The 16,488-nt window shown below is 41.2% G+C and overlaps 1 protein-coding gene and 1 pseudogene across 2 annotated transcripts in view; one reads left to right on the plus strand and one right to left on the minus strand.

The window, feature by feature from the left end:
* Window positions 1-16,488, plus strand: part of GPI (glucose-6-phosphate isomerase) — a 68,744-nt gene that overhangs the window by 22,910 nt on the left and 29,346 nt on the right. For both annotated transcript variants that reach the window (XM_085879500.1, XM_085879501.1), the window contains exons 2-7: window positions 2,167-2,257; window positions 3,443-3,511; window positions 8,227-8,346; window positions 8,542-8,625; window positions 14,677-14,823; window positions 14,933-15,004. In XM_085879500.1, coding sequence (XP_085735626.1) covers window positions 2,167-2,257; window positions 3,443-3,511; window positions 8,227-8,346; window positions 8,542-8,625; window positions 14,677-14,823; window positions 14,933-15,004 — 583 coding nt within the window. The remainder of the gene's footprint in view (window positions 1-2,166; window positions 2,258-3,442; window positions 3,512-8,226; window positions 8,347-8,541; window positions 8,626-14,676; window positions 14,824-14,932; window positions 15,005-16,488) is intronic.
* LOC147028795 (signal recognition particle RNA) lies at window positions 7,416-7,556 on the minus strand (annotated as a pseudogene).

Consider the following 16,488-nt stretch of genomic DNA (forward strand, 5'->3'; position numbering starts at 1 on the left):
CAACTGCATTTGCATCACACTCAGCCCCATTGTCAATATTTTCTTCTCTCTTTAAAGTAATTGAAAACCTTAAGTAGTTACCCCCTCCTGCCCCACCCCCCAAAAGCATGTAAAATGTGCCAGTGTGTAAAATGAAGCCGAGAATTTCAAAAATTCCTGGAGGGGAGGGGGCATGCCCCAGAACCCCCCTGGTAGGACATGCCTCTGGTAGGACGGGTCGCCACTCCGACACAGTATACCAGCATGCTGGCACTCATCCTGGGACTGGAATATTTTGTAAGGTCTACCATTTCCACCTCAGAATTAAGTGTTCCACATGGTAAGTATTGAGGTCAAATGGAACAATGGGTTAATTTGTAGTTGAGGAAAAAGTGAGAATTTGATCTTGGTTACTTTATACCAAATCACTAGTCTTGTGGAATGAGTCTTCTTTCTAAGGTGATAGTTTAAGCGACCTATTAATCATTTCCGACCCTGTGATCATGGTGCTTTCTGCCTTGGGGTAGAATTTCAATTGAGCCTTTCCCCTCCAAGGCATTGCTCGGCCTTTGGTGTTCCTTGTGAGCGGGCTTTGATCCACAGTCGCATGACTTTTATATCGTCGCAGTTAAATAGTGCTCTGCTATCACAGGAGTCGCAATCGATTTTGCTGGGTTCCAAAGGATATTGACGCTACTAAAATACCAACTCTTGCATCCCACAGATTTGGTCTGCCTTTAGTGACGTGGAGACCCCAATGGGATCATTCCCAAGGCGTTCCTGACTGATGGGTTTCTGGATGGCCTGGACAGTGGCATGGCCATTCAACCATCTGCATGTCCCATAGGTTCTACATTACAAGATCATATGGTGCCCTCTTTGGATCATGCTTCACTGCCAAAATACCAACCTTGACATCCAAACGATTCAGCCTCGAAGCTTTAAAATGAAACTTGTCAAATCTCCATCTTTTTTTTTTCATGCATCTGCAGGCGAAGGCGCCGGAGACATTATGACATTACGTTTTTGGGTTGTCCGTCTGGCTGTGCGTCCCTCCGTGCGTAGAAGATTGGCATGACCATGGTAACTTGTGAACCGCTGAAGGGATTTCGACCAAACTTGGTAAACTTATGTAATATGATGCAAAGATTAACCGATTCAGTTTTGTTGGCAAAGGTCAATGGTCATGTGACCTTTTAATTGAAAAATCTTCACCACAATAATTTGTGAACCACAAAAATGGATTTCAACCAAATTTGGCGCAAGTATGGAATGCAACACAAAGATCGACTGATTAAATTTTGGGTTCAACAGGTCAGAGGGATGTGTGCCCTTTGAAAATAATTTTTCAGATCATAAGTCGAGTTCGAAGCATCTGATGTGTTCTCTGCTTTCTCTGTCGCACACTCTTGTGATCTTTAATTGATATCGAGCGTAAGTTGGTTGACACCTATCGTGGGCGGAGGCATTGACGGTAAATTTATATTTTCTAGTTAGCTTTTGGATTGCAATGAAGGTCCAAAGGTCCCAGTCACCTCCACCATCCAACCGATATCCATTCCCAAGGATACTTGTCATCTGCTTTGTATATTCCCAAAGATCATAGTTTCATAATTAATCCACAACTCTCTTCTGTTTGTCAGAAAAAAACATGGCATTCTCCTTTCTTTTAGCCAAGTGAGTCATGTGTATTTAATTTGTATTTTTTTCTTTTGTTTTCATTTTTTTGGAGTCTGTCACATCTGTGGAATATATTTTGATATTCTCCTTCCCAGTTCAAGCAGTTAAGCTCTCGTTTTCATTCCCTGGTGAATTATTATACTTGCCTCCCTGTCATTTTGATGCATTTGGTAATGCCATTGTGGTGGCCTTTGCAACCTTTAGTGTGGAAAACGTTACATTCATTACGACCTTTTGACTTGCTATGAAACATTTTTGGGTCGTTCGTGTAAACTTGAATAATTTGGTTGTAATTTTGTTTCCATATAATGAGGTTGAACGTGGGATGCAAGGATAAGTGAGTGAATATTACCTTGAAAGTGGAACTTTTGTGATCTTGTTGTGTTGTGTGCCACTGTTTAACCACTTCATGTTGATTTGAACTTCATTGCTTAGCTCCTGCTACTGCTACTTATTCTTCCTTCCACCCCCGCCCCTCCTCCTCGCCCCTTACCTTCCCAAAATCAGCCGTGTATTGAAGACTGACGATGGAGATATCCTTCTTGACTTTTCAAAGAACTTGATTACGCAGGAGACTTTCGATCTACTCCTCAATCTGGTGAGGCTGATGCTTTCAACATTTTTACCTCTGCCACGGAAGGTGAAGGAGGTTATGTTTTCACCCCTATCTGTCTGTTTGTTTGTTTGTCTTTGTCTGTCTGCCTTTGTGTGCAAGGTATCGCAAAAAGTTGCAGATGGATCCGGATGAAATTTGGTGGACAGGTTGTGTGTGTGACAAGAACAAACTGATTAGATTTTGGTGAAGAACCGGATCTGAATCCGACTACTAGAATTATTCAATTGCTTCTTCACCATTGAGAGATAGGGCCAAAATGATATATATATATATATATATATATATATATATATATATATATATATATATATATATATATATATATATATATATATATATATATATATATATATATATATATATATATATATATATATATATATATATATATATATATATATATATATATATATATATATATATAGTATGGTCATCTCTCGGCTGCTCCCGTTAGGGGTCGCCACAGCGGATCATCCGTTATGATCCGCATACTGATTTGGCACAGGTTTTACGCCGGATGCCCTTCCTGACGCAACCCTGGTCGCCTCTTATGACACAGGGATCAGGATTTGGGTTTTGCCATGATTCCGGACTGCTCTACACCCTGCCCAGTGCAAAGCCCCCGTCCTCAAGCGATCCTCCAACCCAAGCCTCCGAGTAGCCGGATTACAGGCGCACGCCACTACGCCCGGTATATATATATATATATAGTATGATATCTAAAAAAAGTTGCGGACGGATTCGGACAAAACTTTGTTGGGCACGTTGGGTGTGCAACAAGGAAGAATCGATTCAATTTTGGTGAACATCCGAATCTGGATACAGATCCGATAATTTTAAAGTGATTCTTCACCATTGAGAGATGGGGCCAAAAACTATATATAGCATGATATTTCAAAAATGTAATGAGCCCGATATGTTCTCATGGATCAAGCATTACGTGGCGAAGGTATGCGCTCTATCGCGTGCCCTTATAGTTTGATAATGTAATTTGTGAACTTGGTTTTACAAGTGTTTTTCACAGTTGCATGCTGGTGGCACCATGTTTTATCTAATTTGTGCATTTTGTATAGATTTGTTTTGATTTTTACTTCCTCATTTGTTTTGCTGAGCTTCAAGTTGCGTGATCATCAATGCACAAGTTGTGATCTCCATGTTTGCATCCAGGCACGTTCGAGGTCTGTTGAGGCTGCTCGAACTCGCATGTTTAGTGGAGAGAAGATAAACTTCACTGAGGTCAGTTGTTTTCATTTTTTTTTTTTTCCGTGATTTTCATCCTCGTCACAACATCCATGCCCTTACTATAAGATGTTATTTTAATTTTTTTTAATCACAGAACACAGAGTAGTACATCAATGCTTTGTCTGAGAAGGTAGCTTTGTACAAAAAATATAATTTTATGTCATGAATATATCAATTAACTGAATGCTTATCATCATGCAGTCATGGTAAAGAACATCCATTCTTTTGAGTAATTTTGCAAATGTCACAAAGCCATTGGTAGCACCAGTAACAATTTATGTAGCATATTTTCTCCAATAAATGCTCCCCCAACCCCCTCCAACAAACACCGTGGGGTAGTTATTGTTGTCACGCAAAAATTTTTTTTTGCTGCTAAACAATTTATAGCTTTGTAATATGTGTATCTGTTATTAAAACGAGAAGCGTCCGTCATTCCAGCTTTATTAGCTCCCGTTGGACTTGGCCCGAAACGGGGGTTAATGGATTTGGTCTGGATTTGTGTGTGTGCTTGCATGCATCCATTGCATCCGCAACCATATCCAATTTTATTCATACTTGGTACAAAGACAACACCTGATGGTATACATACACACACCATTTTGTTTTGCAATCCAATCAAAGATGGCCGACTGGCTTCTATTTTAGTTGTTAAAAAAAATAAAATAAATAACACCAGGTGTCGAACATGTCCTCAACCATTTCTCGGAGATGCATTCACCCATGTTGTTCAAACTTGGCACACAGATAAAGAATGATGGCATACACTTGCTCCTAACTTTATTTTGCAATCTGATCAAAGATGGCCGACTGGTAGACTGGCGGCATTTTTAGTTGTACACAAATATGAGCTTTATATTTAACGCAGTACAGCAAAATTACGAAAACAACGGGGGCTATGACTTTTTATGTCCTTTTTTTTTACTTGCTCTAAAGGGTTCTTGCTGTCATAGAATGATCAAAGTGGTATTGTTGCAAAGCTAAAAATTGATTTTATTGCTTGATATAATCAATTCATTTGGAACAAAAATTTGTGTTAATTTAAACATAAAGATGCCTATTTTGAAGCCTGTCTTTCCAACAATGAAGAAGACGAGGATGTGCGATAAGGAGCTTAATGCAGTGGTTCAGCTTGCCTCACCCTCACATCCTGCCTTCGCCCAGCCCCCATGTCAGCCATCAGCCATATAAGCATTGCCATCAATCTGGTCATTTCTCTGTTGCTGTGGTGACATTGGCCTGAGTGGCACGGGCTAGTTGCGTGGTTATTTATGGGGCTACTTGGTAGTGAAGACCATTCCACTACACCCTCTTGTGGTCCTTCCACCTCTATGCCCATTTTGGTTCCGGTGGCATCGAACCAGCTTTGCCCCTCCTGGTTCTGCTCGTCCTGGCTCAACATTGTGGTAGTTTAGTTGGAAAGAAATTCTAATGTGGCTCATTAATTTAGCTTTGAGATGCGATTCATCCCACGAAAGCTGACACAAATTGTTGGTGTTAGCTGTGTCAGGGTTCAGATCTCACGCCTGACACCAATTGTGTCAGAGCCACGGTCCCTTCCGATTACCCGGTCTGAGTCCTGCGGGTCGTATCAAAAATGACCACTACCGCCTGTAAGCAACTTACTTGGCCTGTTTGCCACATTACGACGCTATAATACTTGGCAGCGTGGAATTAACCGGGTTAAGCGCCGAAAGACACTCACGACTTATCTAATTTGGCTGAGCAACTGTTGGTCATACCTGCACCCAAAGACTGGTTTGAGCCAGCTTTCCAAATTGCACTACAACTGAATCTCAAACTTCCTTCTCAAGTTTGAGAAGCTTCCTTCTCAAGCCGAAGCCATAAAACGATGCAGCCAGCACTGGCAGAATCCAACCAGAACTGGCAGACAGCTATATTTATTAACAAACAATGATTCGGGGGAATGATTTCATGAAAAAAAAAAAATAACCAGTATGTAATAAATAAACAAACATCTCTTACTCTATACTCGATATTCGCCCTCAAAACAATCCAAGCGACCACACAGACCGAGATATCAACATGGCAGGTCTGCACGCATGGCAAGAGTTCTTTGGACAAAGAGGAAGTGAAACTCGGCTGGACCATCAGCAAAAAAACCCCAGACTTCTCTCCTTAGAGCCCAACCTTCTGGCTGTGTCGGCGGCTCATTCCTGTGTTTTTGCTCAACCCATTTGGGAGTTTACAGCTCTGCACAGAATCATAACGGCTTTATTATGTGCATCAAAAGCCACAGACCAGAGTGGTTATTTCATGTGCTCCCTATGTTGATGTTAACTGCCGTTTTTAGAACACAGCTTCACCTTGACAATGCAGTTTCGACACACACACACACACACACACACACACACACACACACACACACACACACACACACACACACACACACACACACACACACACACACACACACACACACACACACACACACACACACACACACACACACACACACCTGTGCATTCTCCCGTGTGTCTTGAGCTCTGAGACTCTTGTTGCACTTGATAAAGAGCATAGAAACACATACCTAGATGATAGATGTGGGGGAAGAAAAACAGGAGGACGGGGAAAATAAACATCTATCTGCATGTTTTAGTGACGCATATATCACATCGCAATTGTGTTGTGCTTATTCTAAACAAATGTTAATGAGACAACTGAATTATACAAAGCAGATATAAATATATATATATATATATATATATATATATATATATATATATATATATATATATATATATATATTTAGCTCACATGTAACGTAGTTCTGGGGAGCTTATGAGATGGCGTGTCGTCCGTCCGTCCATCCGTCCATCCACATATACTTGCAACTTCTCTGAAACTATACATGATTTTGTTGAAACTGCACTACCACAATGTTCATCGACGTGTGTGTACCAAATTTTGTTCATGGCATAAAAAAAAATTGGGCCCAATGGGAATCTGTGGGTGTTGCCCCCCAAAATAGGTATTTACTTTCTTCTCAGAAACTACACACTGAATTCTAATTAAATTTGACCACAACCTTCATCACCTGTGATTTACCAAAGTTTGTTCACAACATTAAAAAAAAATCGTGGTCTGAGGGGTCTACGGAGGGAGTTTATGGGTAGGTTGCCCCCCAAATCGGAAATTGCTTTCTTCTCTGAAGCTACACACAATTCTGATGAAACCTCACCATAACCTTCATCACCAGTGATGTACCAAAGTTTGTTTATGACATTAGATAAGTGAGGGTCTAAGGGGATGGAAGGGGGGGTCCCCCCCTCCCCCCGTATTTGCTTTCTTCTCTGAAACTGCACACCCATTTTCGATGAAACTTTAATAACCCGTGATGTACCAAAGTTTGTTCACGGCATTAAAAATAATTCCATAGGTATTTGCTTTCTTCTCTGTTACATATTTTGTGGGTCATCCATGCCTACCAGTGGTTCCCTGGTTATCGTATCCAACCGCTACAAGGTGGGCACCCAGGGGTATTGCCCCTATGTATATATTAAGCATTAATCGAAGTTGTACATTTCTTCAAAAAATTTCTTCAGACTCTCCATTCAGAATGCTATCAAATTTGGGTGATAACATTAGGCCAAGGGGTCGTTAAATTGTGGAGGTCATGCGGATCACGTGACCAGAAGTTTGTCAAAATGGTGGTCCCACGAATTCCTTCCAAAATCTTCTCCAGATCCACCAGTCAGAATGTTACCAAATTTGGGTTACAACATTAGGCCAGGGTTGTTGTTGTTGTTCGTCTTTCGGCTGCTCCCGTTAGGGGTCACCACAGCGGATCATCCGTTATGATCCGCATACTGATTTGGCACAGGTTTTACGCCGGATGCCCTTCCTGACGCAACCCTGGTCGCCTCTTACGACACAGGGATAAGGATTGGGTTTCGCCATGATTCCGGGCTGCCCTACACACTCTCATCGTGCGGCCCAGCGCAGAGCTCCCGTCCTCAAGCGATCCTCCAACCCAAGCCTCCGAGTAGCCGGATTACAGGCGCACGCCACGACGCCCGGTTACAACATTAGGCCAGGGTAGAGATGCTAAATTGCCAATCGCATGATTGCCAATATCATGCCAATCACATGAACGGAAGTGTCAAAATGGCCGACAGTCAACTTTTGGAAAAATCACATAAATGCCTTCAAAAATCTTCTTTTCCCAGACCTACCTGTCTGAATGCTACGAAATTTGGGTTGCAACATTAGGTTAGGGTAGGGATGTTCATTATATTGCAGGAGTCATGCCGACAACATGACCGGAAGTGTGTCAAAATGGCCGACTTGGTCAACTTTTGGGGAAATCGCATTAATTCCTTTTAAATATCTTCTTCTCCAGACCCACCAGTCAGAATGCTACTAAATTTGCGTGACAACATTAGGCCAGGGCCCTGATAAGCTACAGGTCCTGTGGCCCTATTTTTAAACTGCATAATTTTGTTGGAACCATATTTTTCTTTTTTATAATGCATGCAAATGAATATAGGGTGGAGTTTTTTTTTTTTTTTTTTTTAATACTCTTCACCACACTTAAGGTAAACCTCCAAATGATGATATCCTCTGTCTTACCATCACTCTACTTGCTTTGACATTCTATTATTTTTAATTGTTTTACTTTAAAACTTTTGTTCCCTGATTTATTTCCTTTCCTGTAATACTCTTAATACACATCTGCTGGTCATTTTCAGAACCGTGCAGTGTTCCATGTCGCTCTCCGCAACCGCTCTGGCCATCCTATGATGGTGGATGGGCAGGATGTCATGCCTGCTGTAAATGCTGTGCTTGAGAAGATGAAGAAGTTCTGCCATGTAAGGTCTTCACTTTTCTTCAGTCATCAAATATAACTATAAGGATGGGGGCTACTGAAATTGTGTGTATAGGGGATTGATGTTGCGTTATCATTTGATGATTATTGAGAGATGGGGAAGAGCAGGGATTGAAGAAGAAGGTAGAGAAATGGATGAATGATGATTGTGAGGTTTGTTGCTTTGTCCTTTGTGCAGCGAGTTCGTAGTGGTGAGTGGAAGGGTTACACCGGGAAGGCGATCACCGACGTTGTCAATATCGGCATTGGTGGCTCTGACCTGGTAAGAAGTTCTGCTTCCAATACAATCTCATTGCTGGCTTAGCCATGTGATGGAACAAGTTATCACCATGCCCTTAAGTACTGAATTAAGCTTGTTGTGAACAACCAAATATGATTTGTGTGTTGGTTGATTAATAATCATATTGTCAACTCGAACAATAATAATTTTTAAAAAAACATTCTTTATTCATTTCCTCTACTTTTTCTCCTTTTCCCCTATGAGCTCCACTCTCCTCCGATGTGACATTTTCCATCTCTTCTCTGCTCCTCATTTTACCCTCGCCGAAGGAGGGGGTATTGTGTTTGGGTCCATTTGTTTCTCTGTCTGTTTTTGTTCGTTTGTCTGCACAGAACTTTCGAGTTTTTCTCCGCAACCGCTTGTCGGATTGAGACGAAATTTTCACCATAGGTGTAACTACTCATGTATAATGTTTTAATCATAATGATGATGTCATCAATCACCTGGATGGCAGCCATGTTGGATAAACAGAAAAACTTTGGACCTCTATCTCTGAAACTGCACCAAGGAAAAAATTGAAACTTGGCATGCAGCAAATGCTCCTCATGGGGAATGAGTGCGATTTTATTTATTTGTTTTTATTTTTTAATGATGTCTTCGGTGCCTTCATTATGATGTCATAATTGCAAATGTAAAATGCTACATCTGATCAGAATAAAAATGTTTGATCTCATCCAAGGATAAAATGGTCCACAGAAAAAATTGAAGGCGTCATCGGTCACGTGATTCGCCAGCCATATTGTTTAAAAAAAAAAAACACAAAACCTTCAAAAATCTTCTCTGAAGTGGCTGAACAGATCGAGGTGAAACTTCACACATATGCTCGCCTATCCATGAGGAAGAAAGGGTTCACACATGACATCATAGGTCACATGGTTTGGTGGCCATATTGGATTACCCTAAAACCTATAAAAATATTTTCCAAAACACCTGGATAAATCGAGGGGAAACTTCACACAAATGTTCCCCAAGCCATGTAGTTAGGGAATTTTAGCAAATTGTATTAACCATCTGTGAAAAAATTTCTTCACTAACGTATTCATCTAGGTGTCTACTAACACCTATCAATTAGTGCAAACCCAAATCCTTGTGGAAAATTCTGTGGAGCCAATCAAAGTTCGGGTGCTCAGGGCCTGCGCGAAAAAATCGAAAATTAACTTTTGCCAATATTGACTTGTGGGATGTCTAACTAGCGGTTTTTTTGAGGTGCTGAATTGATTCCAACCATTATTTTTGAGAAAAAAAACACTCCTTGATCATATAAAATGTATTTTATTGACATTTTTAACAGAACTGTGCTCAATGGAAATGTTGCTTCGTCAGCTTTTACAACCTTATTCATCAAACTCCCCAGTATCTTCCTCACTCCTCTTGTCATCCAGCTGGTTTATGTTCAGGCAAGAGTTACCATGACAGATGCCGCAAGCAGAAATACACTTGACTCCTTGCTTTTTACAGCAGCACCTGAGTGAGCTGCAGTCTCTGCACAGTTGGCAAACGTCAGGAGGTAGTCTGGTGCAATGGGGTCTGTAGAAGGGACTGGTGCATATCCTTGCTCAGTGAGTTGCCATCCATAGTCCCGGGCATCCAACGATGGACTTTGTAGCATCAGCCAGTCTCTAGTCTGGAGGTAAGCTCGGAGAGAGTGCTGTGCTGCAGCTCCTGTTGTCGGGGGGAGTTTCTCAGGTTTTATGCTCCCAGTAGCAGCTCGGTTGCTGAAGATGTCGAATCTCAAGTCTTCCAAGTCTTTGGAGGATTTCCCATGGAACATGAGCATGAAAAGATCACAGCCTGCTTTTATGATATCACCTTTCTCAGCTCGGATGTCCATAAACACGTTCATTGCCCTCTCTGCTTCATCAGTCTTGCAGAGCTTGCTTAGCAAAGTTGGTTTGCTAAACCCAAAAATTGCAGACTTTATCGCAGTCAGAGAAGCTGTGCAAGAAGATGAGATACCTCCTGTATATCTCTGGGAGGGCCTCCCGGATCTTTCCGACATCGTAAGATGTTTCTTTGGCTGTCGTGAGGAAGATCGGATGGTCTGCAACATGATGAATCAGCATAACCAGGACGTCTGTGTCCTCAGCCCTCACCTCGACAGGGGACTCTCTTGCCTCATCTTGAGCTGCGCGGACGATGGAGGTGTCGGCATCATCGGAGCATTGCTGTACACTGATTCCATTCCTACTAAATGTCTCAGCAAGGAGCAGAACGAGCTGGGCTTTGTTGTTCTTGTTGTCGAGGAACTTTTCTCTTGCAATGATGATTTTGAGATCCAGACGAATCTGAATGTCACAGCATGCATTCTTTGTTCGTCTCAAGTGGTCATGGTCCTTGGTGGAGCTGCCATATCCGTCAAAGACCACCGTTATCCGGAGGCGATGGCTCCCCATGGACTTCACAAACCGGAGGTAGCTCTCGGCAACATCCTTCCAAGTAGGGTTAGCCTCCCACTTGACATTGTGCGGGAGCCACCCACCATCAACCACAAGGCTTGTGCAGGGGGGTTGTTCGACAGGTTCCACACATGCCTTCAGAGACCTTGCTTGGGGCAGCCTTGTCTGGCTTTCACAACTTTTGATTTTTGTCAAACAGAGACATCGGTTTTGGCATCAACTCAAAGCGCAGAGCTTCTTTGGTCTTGACTTCACGCTCACTGATGACAGTGAGGCGGTTGAATAGCTTCAGTGAGTCAATGACCAGCTTCTCGCCATTGACTTTGGGTCCAGATCTGAGGCTTGCAAGTGATTTGACCTTGTGTTTAGTTACCATTGCATCCACAACAGTTTTCCCATCCATCTTAGCCTGTATGGCTCTGCCAACTTCTTCTGCTTGATCAGCGTTGACTTGGTCTTCGGGAGTGCTGCTGAAACCAGTTGAGAAGGACACCAGAGTCTTCTTGTCCCGTGTGGCATCGGAAGGGTTGACTTCCTCCAACCACCCAACTATGGTGTTGACAGCGTAGTTATCTCTCTTCACTTGGGCTCTTTTAACGTCGGCGTGGACAGGTACCCCACATTTGACCATGCTTCTTTCTAGCTCTTGGTGAATGAACGAGAAGTGGTTCAGAGTCTGAACCCAAGACTTATGAGAAGACTCATTCCGAAAGCGGCCTCTGTTTAGACCACCGGAGGATTTTGCCTCACGCATGAGTGTGGTTTCTATCGTGATGTCGGTCCATGTGCCGGACCATTCATGGTCTGAGAACCTGACTACATGGTTTCCGTACAAAGTGAACTTGGATAGAGTTTCCTGGAACATGGTACTCTCCTGTCGCTGATGCATCAGCTGTACATACTGCCTTGTTCCCTTTGCGTACTGATGGTGGCCCGCTGCTGCGAAGGTATTGAGCATTCCAATGATGCAGCTGAGATGACCTGTGTGGTCTGAGACATGCTCATTCCTGATGAATACCTTGATGAGGTCGATTCTGCCATAGTACCAGACCCAGAGTGCTGGTGTCCTTCCTCCTTCAGCTAAGATCTTCAATCTCTCTGCCATCCTCTCTTCGAAGACAGTGACTATCCTTGGTGCATATGTTAGATTAGAGGAATTTTGACACAAAACAGACCGAACACAAAAATCAGTGATGTGTGTTAACATTAATATGTCCACTCTTCGTTGAATATATTCAACTTATATTGAGTCCGGTACACAATAATTTTATAGCTAAAAGCTCTTAGCTAACGTCAGCTAACACAGAGAATTCCACTGAGCATGAGCACAAGTATAACCAACAATAAAGCAGTGGTTTCAAAAATGTTGTATGCTGGTTTCAGCACAATTTGAACAATCTGAATCAATTGAGCCAAATTACTGCAAAACACAGTCTGAGATATCTAAAAATGTATCATATTAATATTTTACGGCCAGGGATTCATTTTTCCTCAAATCTAATGGTTGGAATCAATTCAGCACCTCAAAAAAACCCCTAGTTAGACATCCCACAAGTCAATATTGGCAAAAGTTAATTTTTCCAATTTTTTTTTTTTTTCGCGCAGGCCCTCTGAGCACCTGAACCTTGATTGCCTCCCCAGAATTTTCCACAAGGATTTGGATTTGCACTCATTGCTGGTGTTAGTAGACACCTAGATGAATACGTTAGTGAAGAAATTTTTTGGTAAGCAATTTTTTCACAGATGGTCAATACAATTTGCTGAAATTCCCTAACTAATGGGTGTACAAGTTTGTTAAGGAATAATTTATAGGTCACATGGTTTGGCAGCAATATTGGATTGAAGAAAAATATTAAATAATGTTTTATCTGGAACCATGTAATCAATCAATGTGAAACTTCAGATTTATGATTTAGTAGGGATGGGGAATACATGTTTTAAATTTCAACTCGATTGGACGCATGGTCTGGCAGCCAGAATTATTTATTTTTTTGATATGGGTCCTTTTTTGAAAAAAATTTATTTTGACAAAGGCTCACTGGGCTGTGCCTGGACGGGTTCGATGGTAGAGGACTAGCAGCTGAAATGTAAATCCTGTCCAGGTTCCTCATGATGACTTCATCTTTGCTATTGGCTTTTTGGGGTTCCTTCTGATTACTCCAATGCAGGACTCTTCTTATTTGGTCTTCCATTTGATTTGAATTGAATATATTTTAATTGGTTCACGAAAAAATATTTTCATGAAAAAAATAAGTGACCACTATATTCGTTATTGTTGTGTGTGTCTGTCTGTCTGTCTGTCTGTCTGTCTGTCTGTCCCGAGCATAGCTCCGTGGGTTTTGATCCCATCCTGATAAAATTTTGGTGGGAGGTTTATATCATGATCTAGTTGTATTTTCCTGAGAATGGGCATGGTGCACCTATTATGGGCGGAGCCACGCCCAAAAAAACGTGTTTTTAGGGGGTAGCCGATTTCAATATGCATCTTCTCCTAGGGGGTTTGTCGTATCCGACAGGGGTTTCGGTATTTGGTTAGCCCAATGGCACCTGCATAGCCCCACGGAGCTCGATTTTTCATTTTTGTCACAAGGTCACGAACTTAGAAAATTTCGAATTTTGACATAAAAATCATACGACCGCCCAAACTTTGAGAGCCAGGATGACAATATTTTTTATGCATAATCTTGAGGTCATTCCCCACCTAAAGTCTTGATACCATTTTGCTCTATCTCGAACACCTTTCCCTTGGCGCCCCCTACAAGTTTGTTTTTACACTGATTTCATCAAAGTATGGATAATTCGAGGAGTGTGAAATGCCATATAGCCGATATGATGTTATATTGTTCCTGGAATGTTCCAGAGGAAGTTTTGCACTAAAGGTCATAATCCTTGACCTTTTACCTTTAAAGTTCACAAAGGTCAAATTTTCAAAGTTGTGGGAATCGAACCAGGTTTTCGACCTTCTTCGAACGAACGAACTCCAATAAGCTATAGCACGTATCCTGTTTCCTTATTTTAATGTCCACAACATTGTTTTGTGACCTTTAAAGGTTATGCAAAGGTCAAATTTTTAATGTTGTTGAACGAAACCGGGTTTTCGACATTTTGTAGCTAATAACCTGTCACTCGTACCACATCATGTTGATCATTTTTATAACTTGGTCAAACATTATCACATTGTCTCATCCTTGACTTCTGAAACGATCTACATCGTCAAATACCGCTCGTGGACCATCGTCGTCTTCAGACTTGTCCCATTCTAAATTAAATTGAATAATTAATAATAATAATAAAAAAGTCATGGGTCAGGGCAGGTGTCCGATCAAAGTGGGTTGCATCAAAGCGGGACGTCTTGTTACCCATCATCACTGCCAGCAGTTATAAAATGGCAGTTCTAATTATGTCTTTTACTAATTACGGAACACACTAATACACAAACGCTGCACAAAATACACCACACAAAACAAGTTTTGGCCATGGTCTGCAATCTCTGATTGCTCTTTCTAGTTACCTTTGCTCTACCCCCCCTCCATCCCTCCTCCCCCCAGACTTTTATAGCTTGTGGCATAGCATACTGCAGACTTCCATGATACGTAAATATCTTCCTGTAATCATCTGCTCTGACATCAATTTACAGGGCCCTTTGATGGTGTGTGAATCCCTGAAGCCATATTCCAAAGGTGGACCTCATGCTTGGTTTGTATCCAACATTGATGGAACCCACTTGGCCAAGACATTGACCAAACTTAACCCTGAAAGCACTCTGTTCATCATTGCATCTAAGGTAAGGAAGGTGCTTGCCCCCATCCTGTACCGAGTGTGATATTGTAAGACGGATTCACATTTGCTCAAAATTCGACTTGTTTGTCTATTTTGTTGCATACTTTTTCCAGACGTTCACAACGCAAGAAACTATTACAAATGCCAATTCAGCCAAGGAGTGGTTCTTGGAAACGGCCAAAGATGTAAGTGGCGTACTTTGTCAAAATCTACAAATGCTAGCCTTTATTTATTTTTGCGGTGGTGAAACCACTGTCATGAAAATACATGAAGCATGTATTTTTGCCTCTTCTTTTTTTTTCCTCATGAGTATGTTTATGAGACTATTTAGATGGAAGTCTGTTATCACACAAGTACCGAAGCTATAATCAGAATTTTTCTCGCCAACTTTTTTTAACCAGCTTCCCTCTCAAGCTACAATTTTTGGTTGGCGGTGCGGATTGTGTTGGTCATTTCAGCATTAACTTGTCCCTTGCAAATATATATCTGCTATCCTTTACAGCATTAGCATATCCCAAAAGTCCCATTCAATCATTCTTTACTCTAATTTTCCTTTTTTGTGATTTTAATTTTCATCCTTTTGTTTTGTAAAACAAAATGTTTTGTTCAAATCTGTGGTTTTAATTGTAGTGTGTGCATGGTATGCTTTGCTATAATGTGAAAAGGCTGGTGTGTTGTTCAATTCTCCTGTCATGCTCACACAATCTTGCATTTTGATCAAGGCCTTAAATATAACACCACAAATTTGTAGGAATTGTTTTTTTGTTTTTTTTGTTAATGAATTGAAGAAAATTTATTTATGTAGCAGGTGGTTAAATCATCAGTCTTGTGTTGGTAATTTTCATAACCTGTGGCTGGTCTGGTAGGTTTCCTTCGATTAGGAAATGCTGCCAACTGGGATATTTGTTGGGAACTGGGAATCTGGGAATCTGACGTAAGGAAAAATCCAACCCGTTAATCTCGACAAATAGCAACAAAGATTTTGCTTTGTTGCCAAGGCATCACAATGGCACCATGTGGACCCTAATGCGTCATTTCTGGGGAGCACTTTGATGGAGTAATAAATAAAATTGTCAAAGTTACGAATATCCCATCCCAGATTTCGGATAGATGGCACTCGTCGTTTGAACCATGTTTCTGCTGCATATAGCTTCCTGTGATTTTATTTCCTTAAATTGCTTCATAATACAGGCATGCTCCATGCCTTATCATCCTCACATTATCGTCTGTTAAGCTTGTTTAAGATTTGAAGTACTGTAAGACCCCAGTTTACATTGAGGATGCGTTTCTGAAAAATGCAACAACTATCGAAAGACTGTAAATGAAAGCAATTTTTTTCTCGTGGATCAGGCATTACGTGGTGAAGGTATGCGCTCTACCGAGTGACCTTCTCGCTATATTACCATTTTTAATTAATGCCATATATTGAAGTACACATATTTATTAAAAAAAATATAAAAAACAATTGCTAGACATATTAGAAAAAAATTAACCTCTTCTGGAAGCAGTCAAAGTTGGTGGTACCTTTTTGTGTCCTCCCTCTTTCAATGAAGGTTGTTATTTTTATGGCTCCCAGAGGGAGGCATCAAGTGTTTTAGCCTTGGTGTACCTTGATTTTTTTTTTTTTTTTCAACCCCTTTTGATTTTTCAAGTGAAAATGTTTTCTTCA

The sequence above is a fragment of the Eptatretus burgeri genome, chromosome 4 (genome assembly GCF_056783735.1).
Source record: "Eptatretus burgeri isolate ZD-2024b chromosome 4, Ebu_testis_v1, whole genome shotgun sequence".
NCBI classification, from domain to species: Eukaryota; Metazoa; Chordata; class Myxini; order Myxiniformes; family Myxinidae; genus Eptatretus; species Eptatretus burgeri.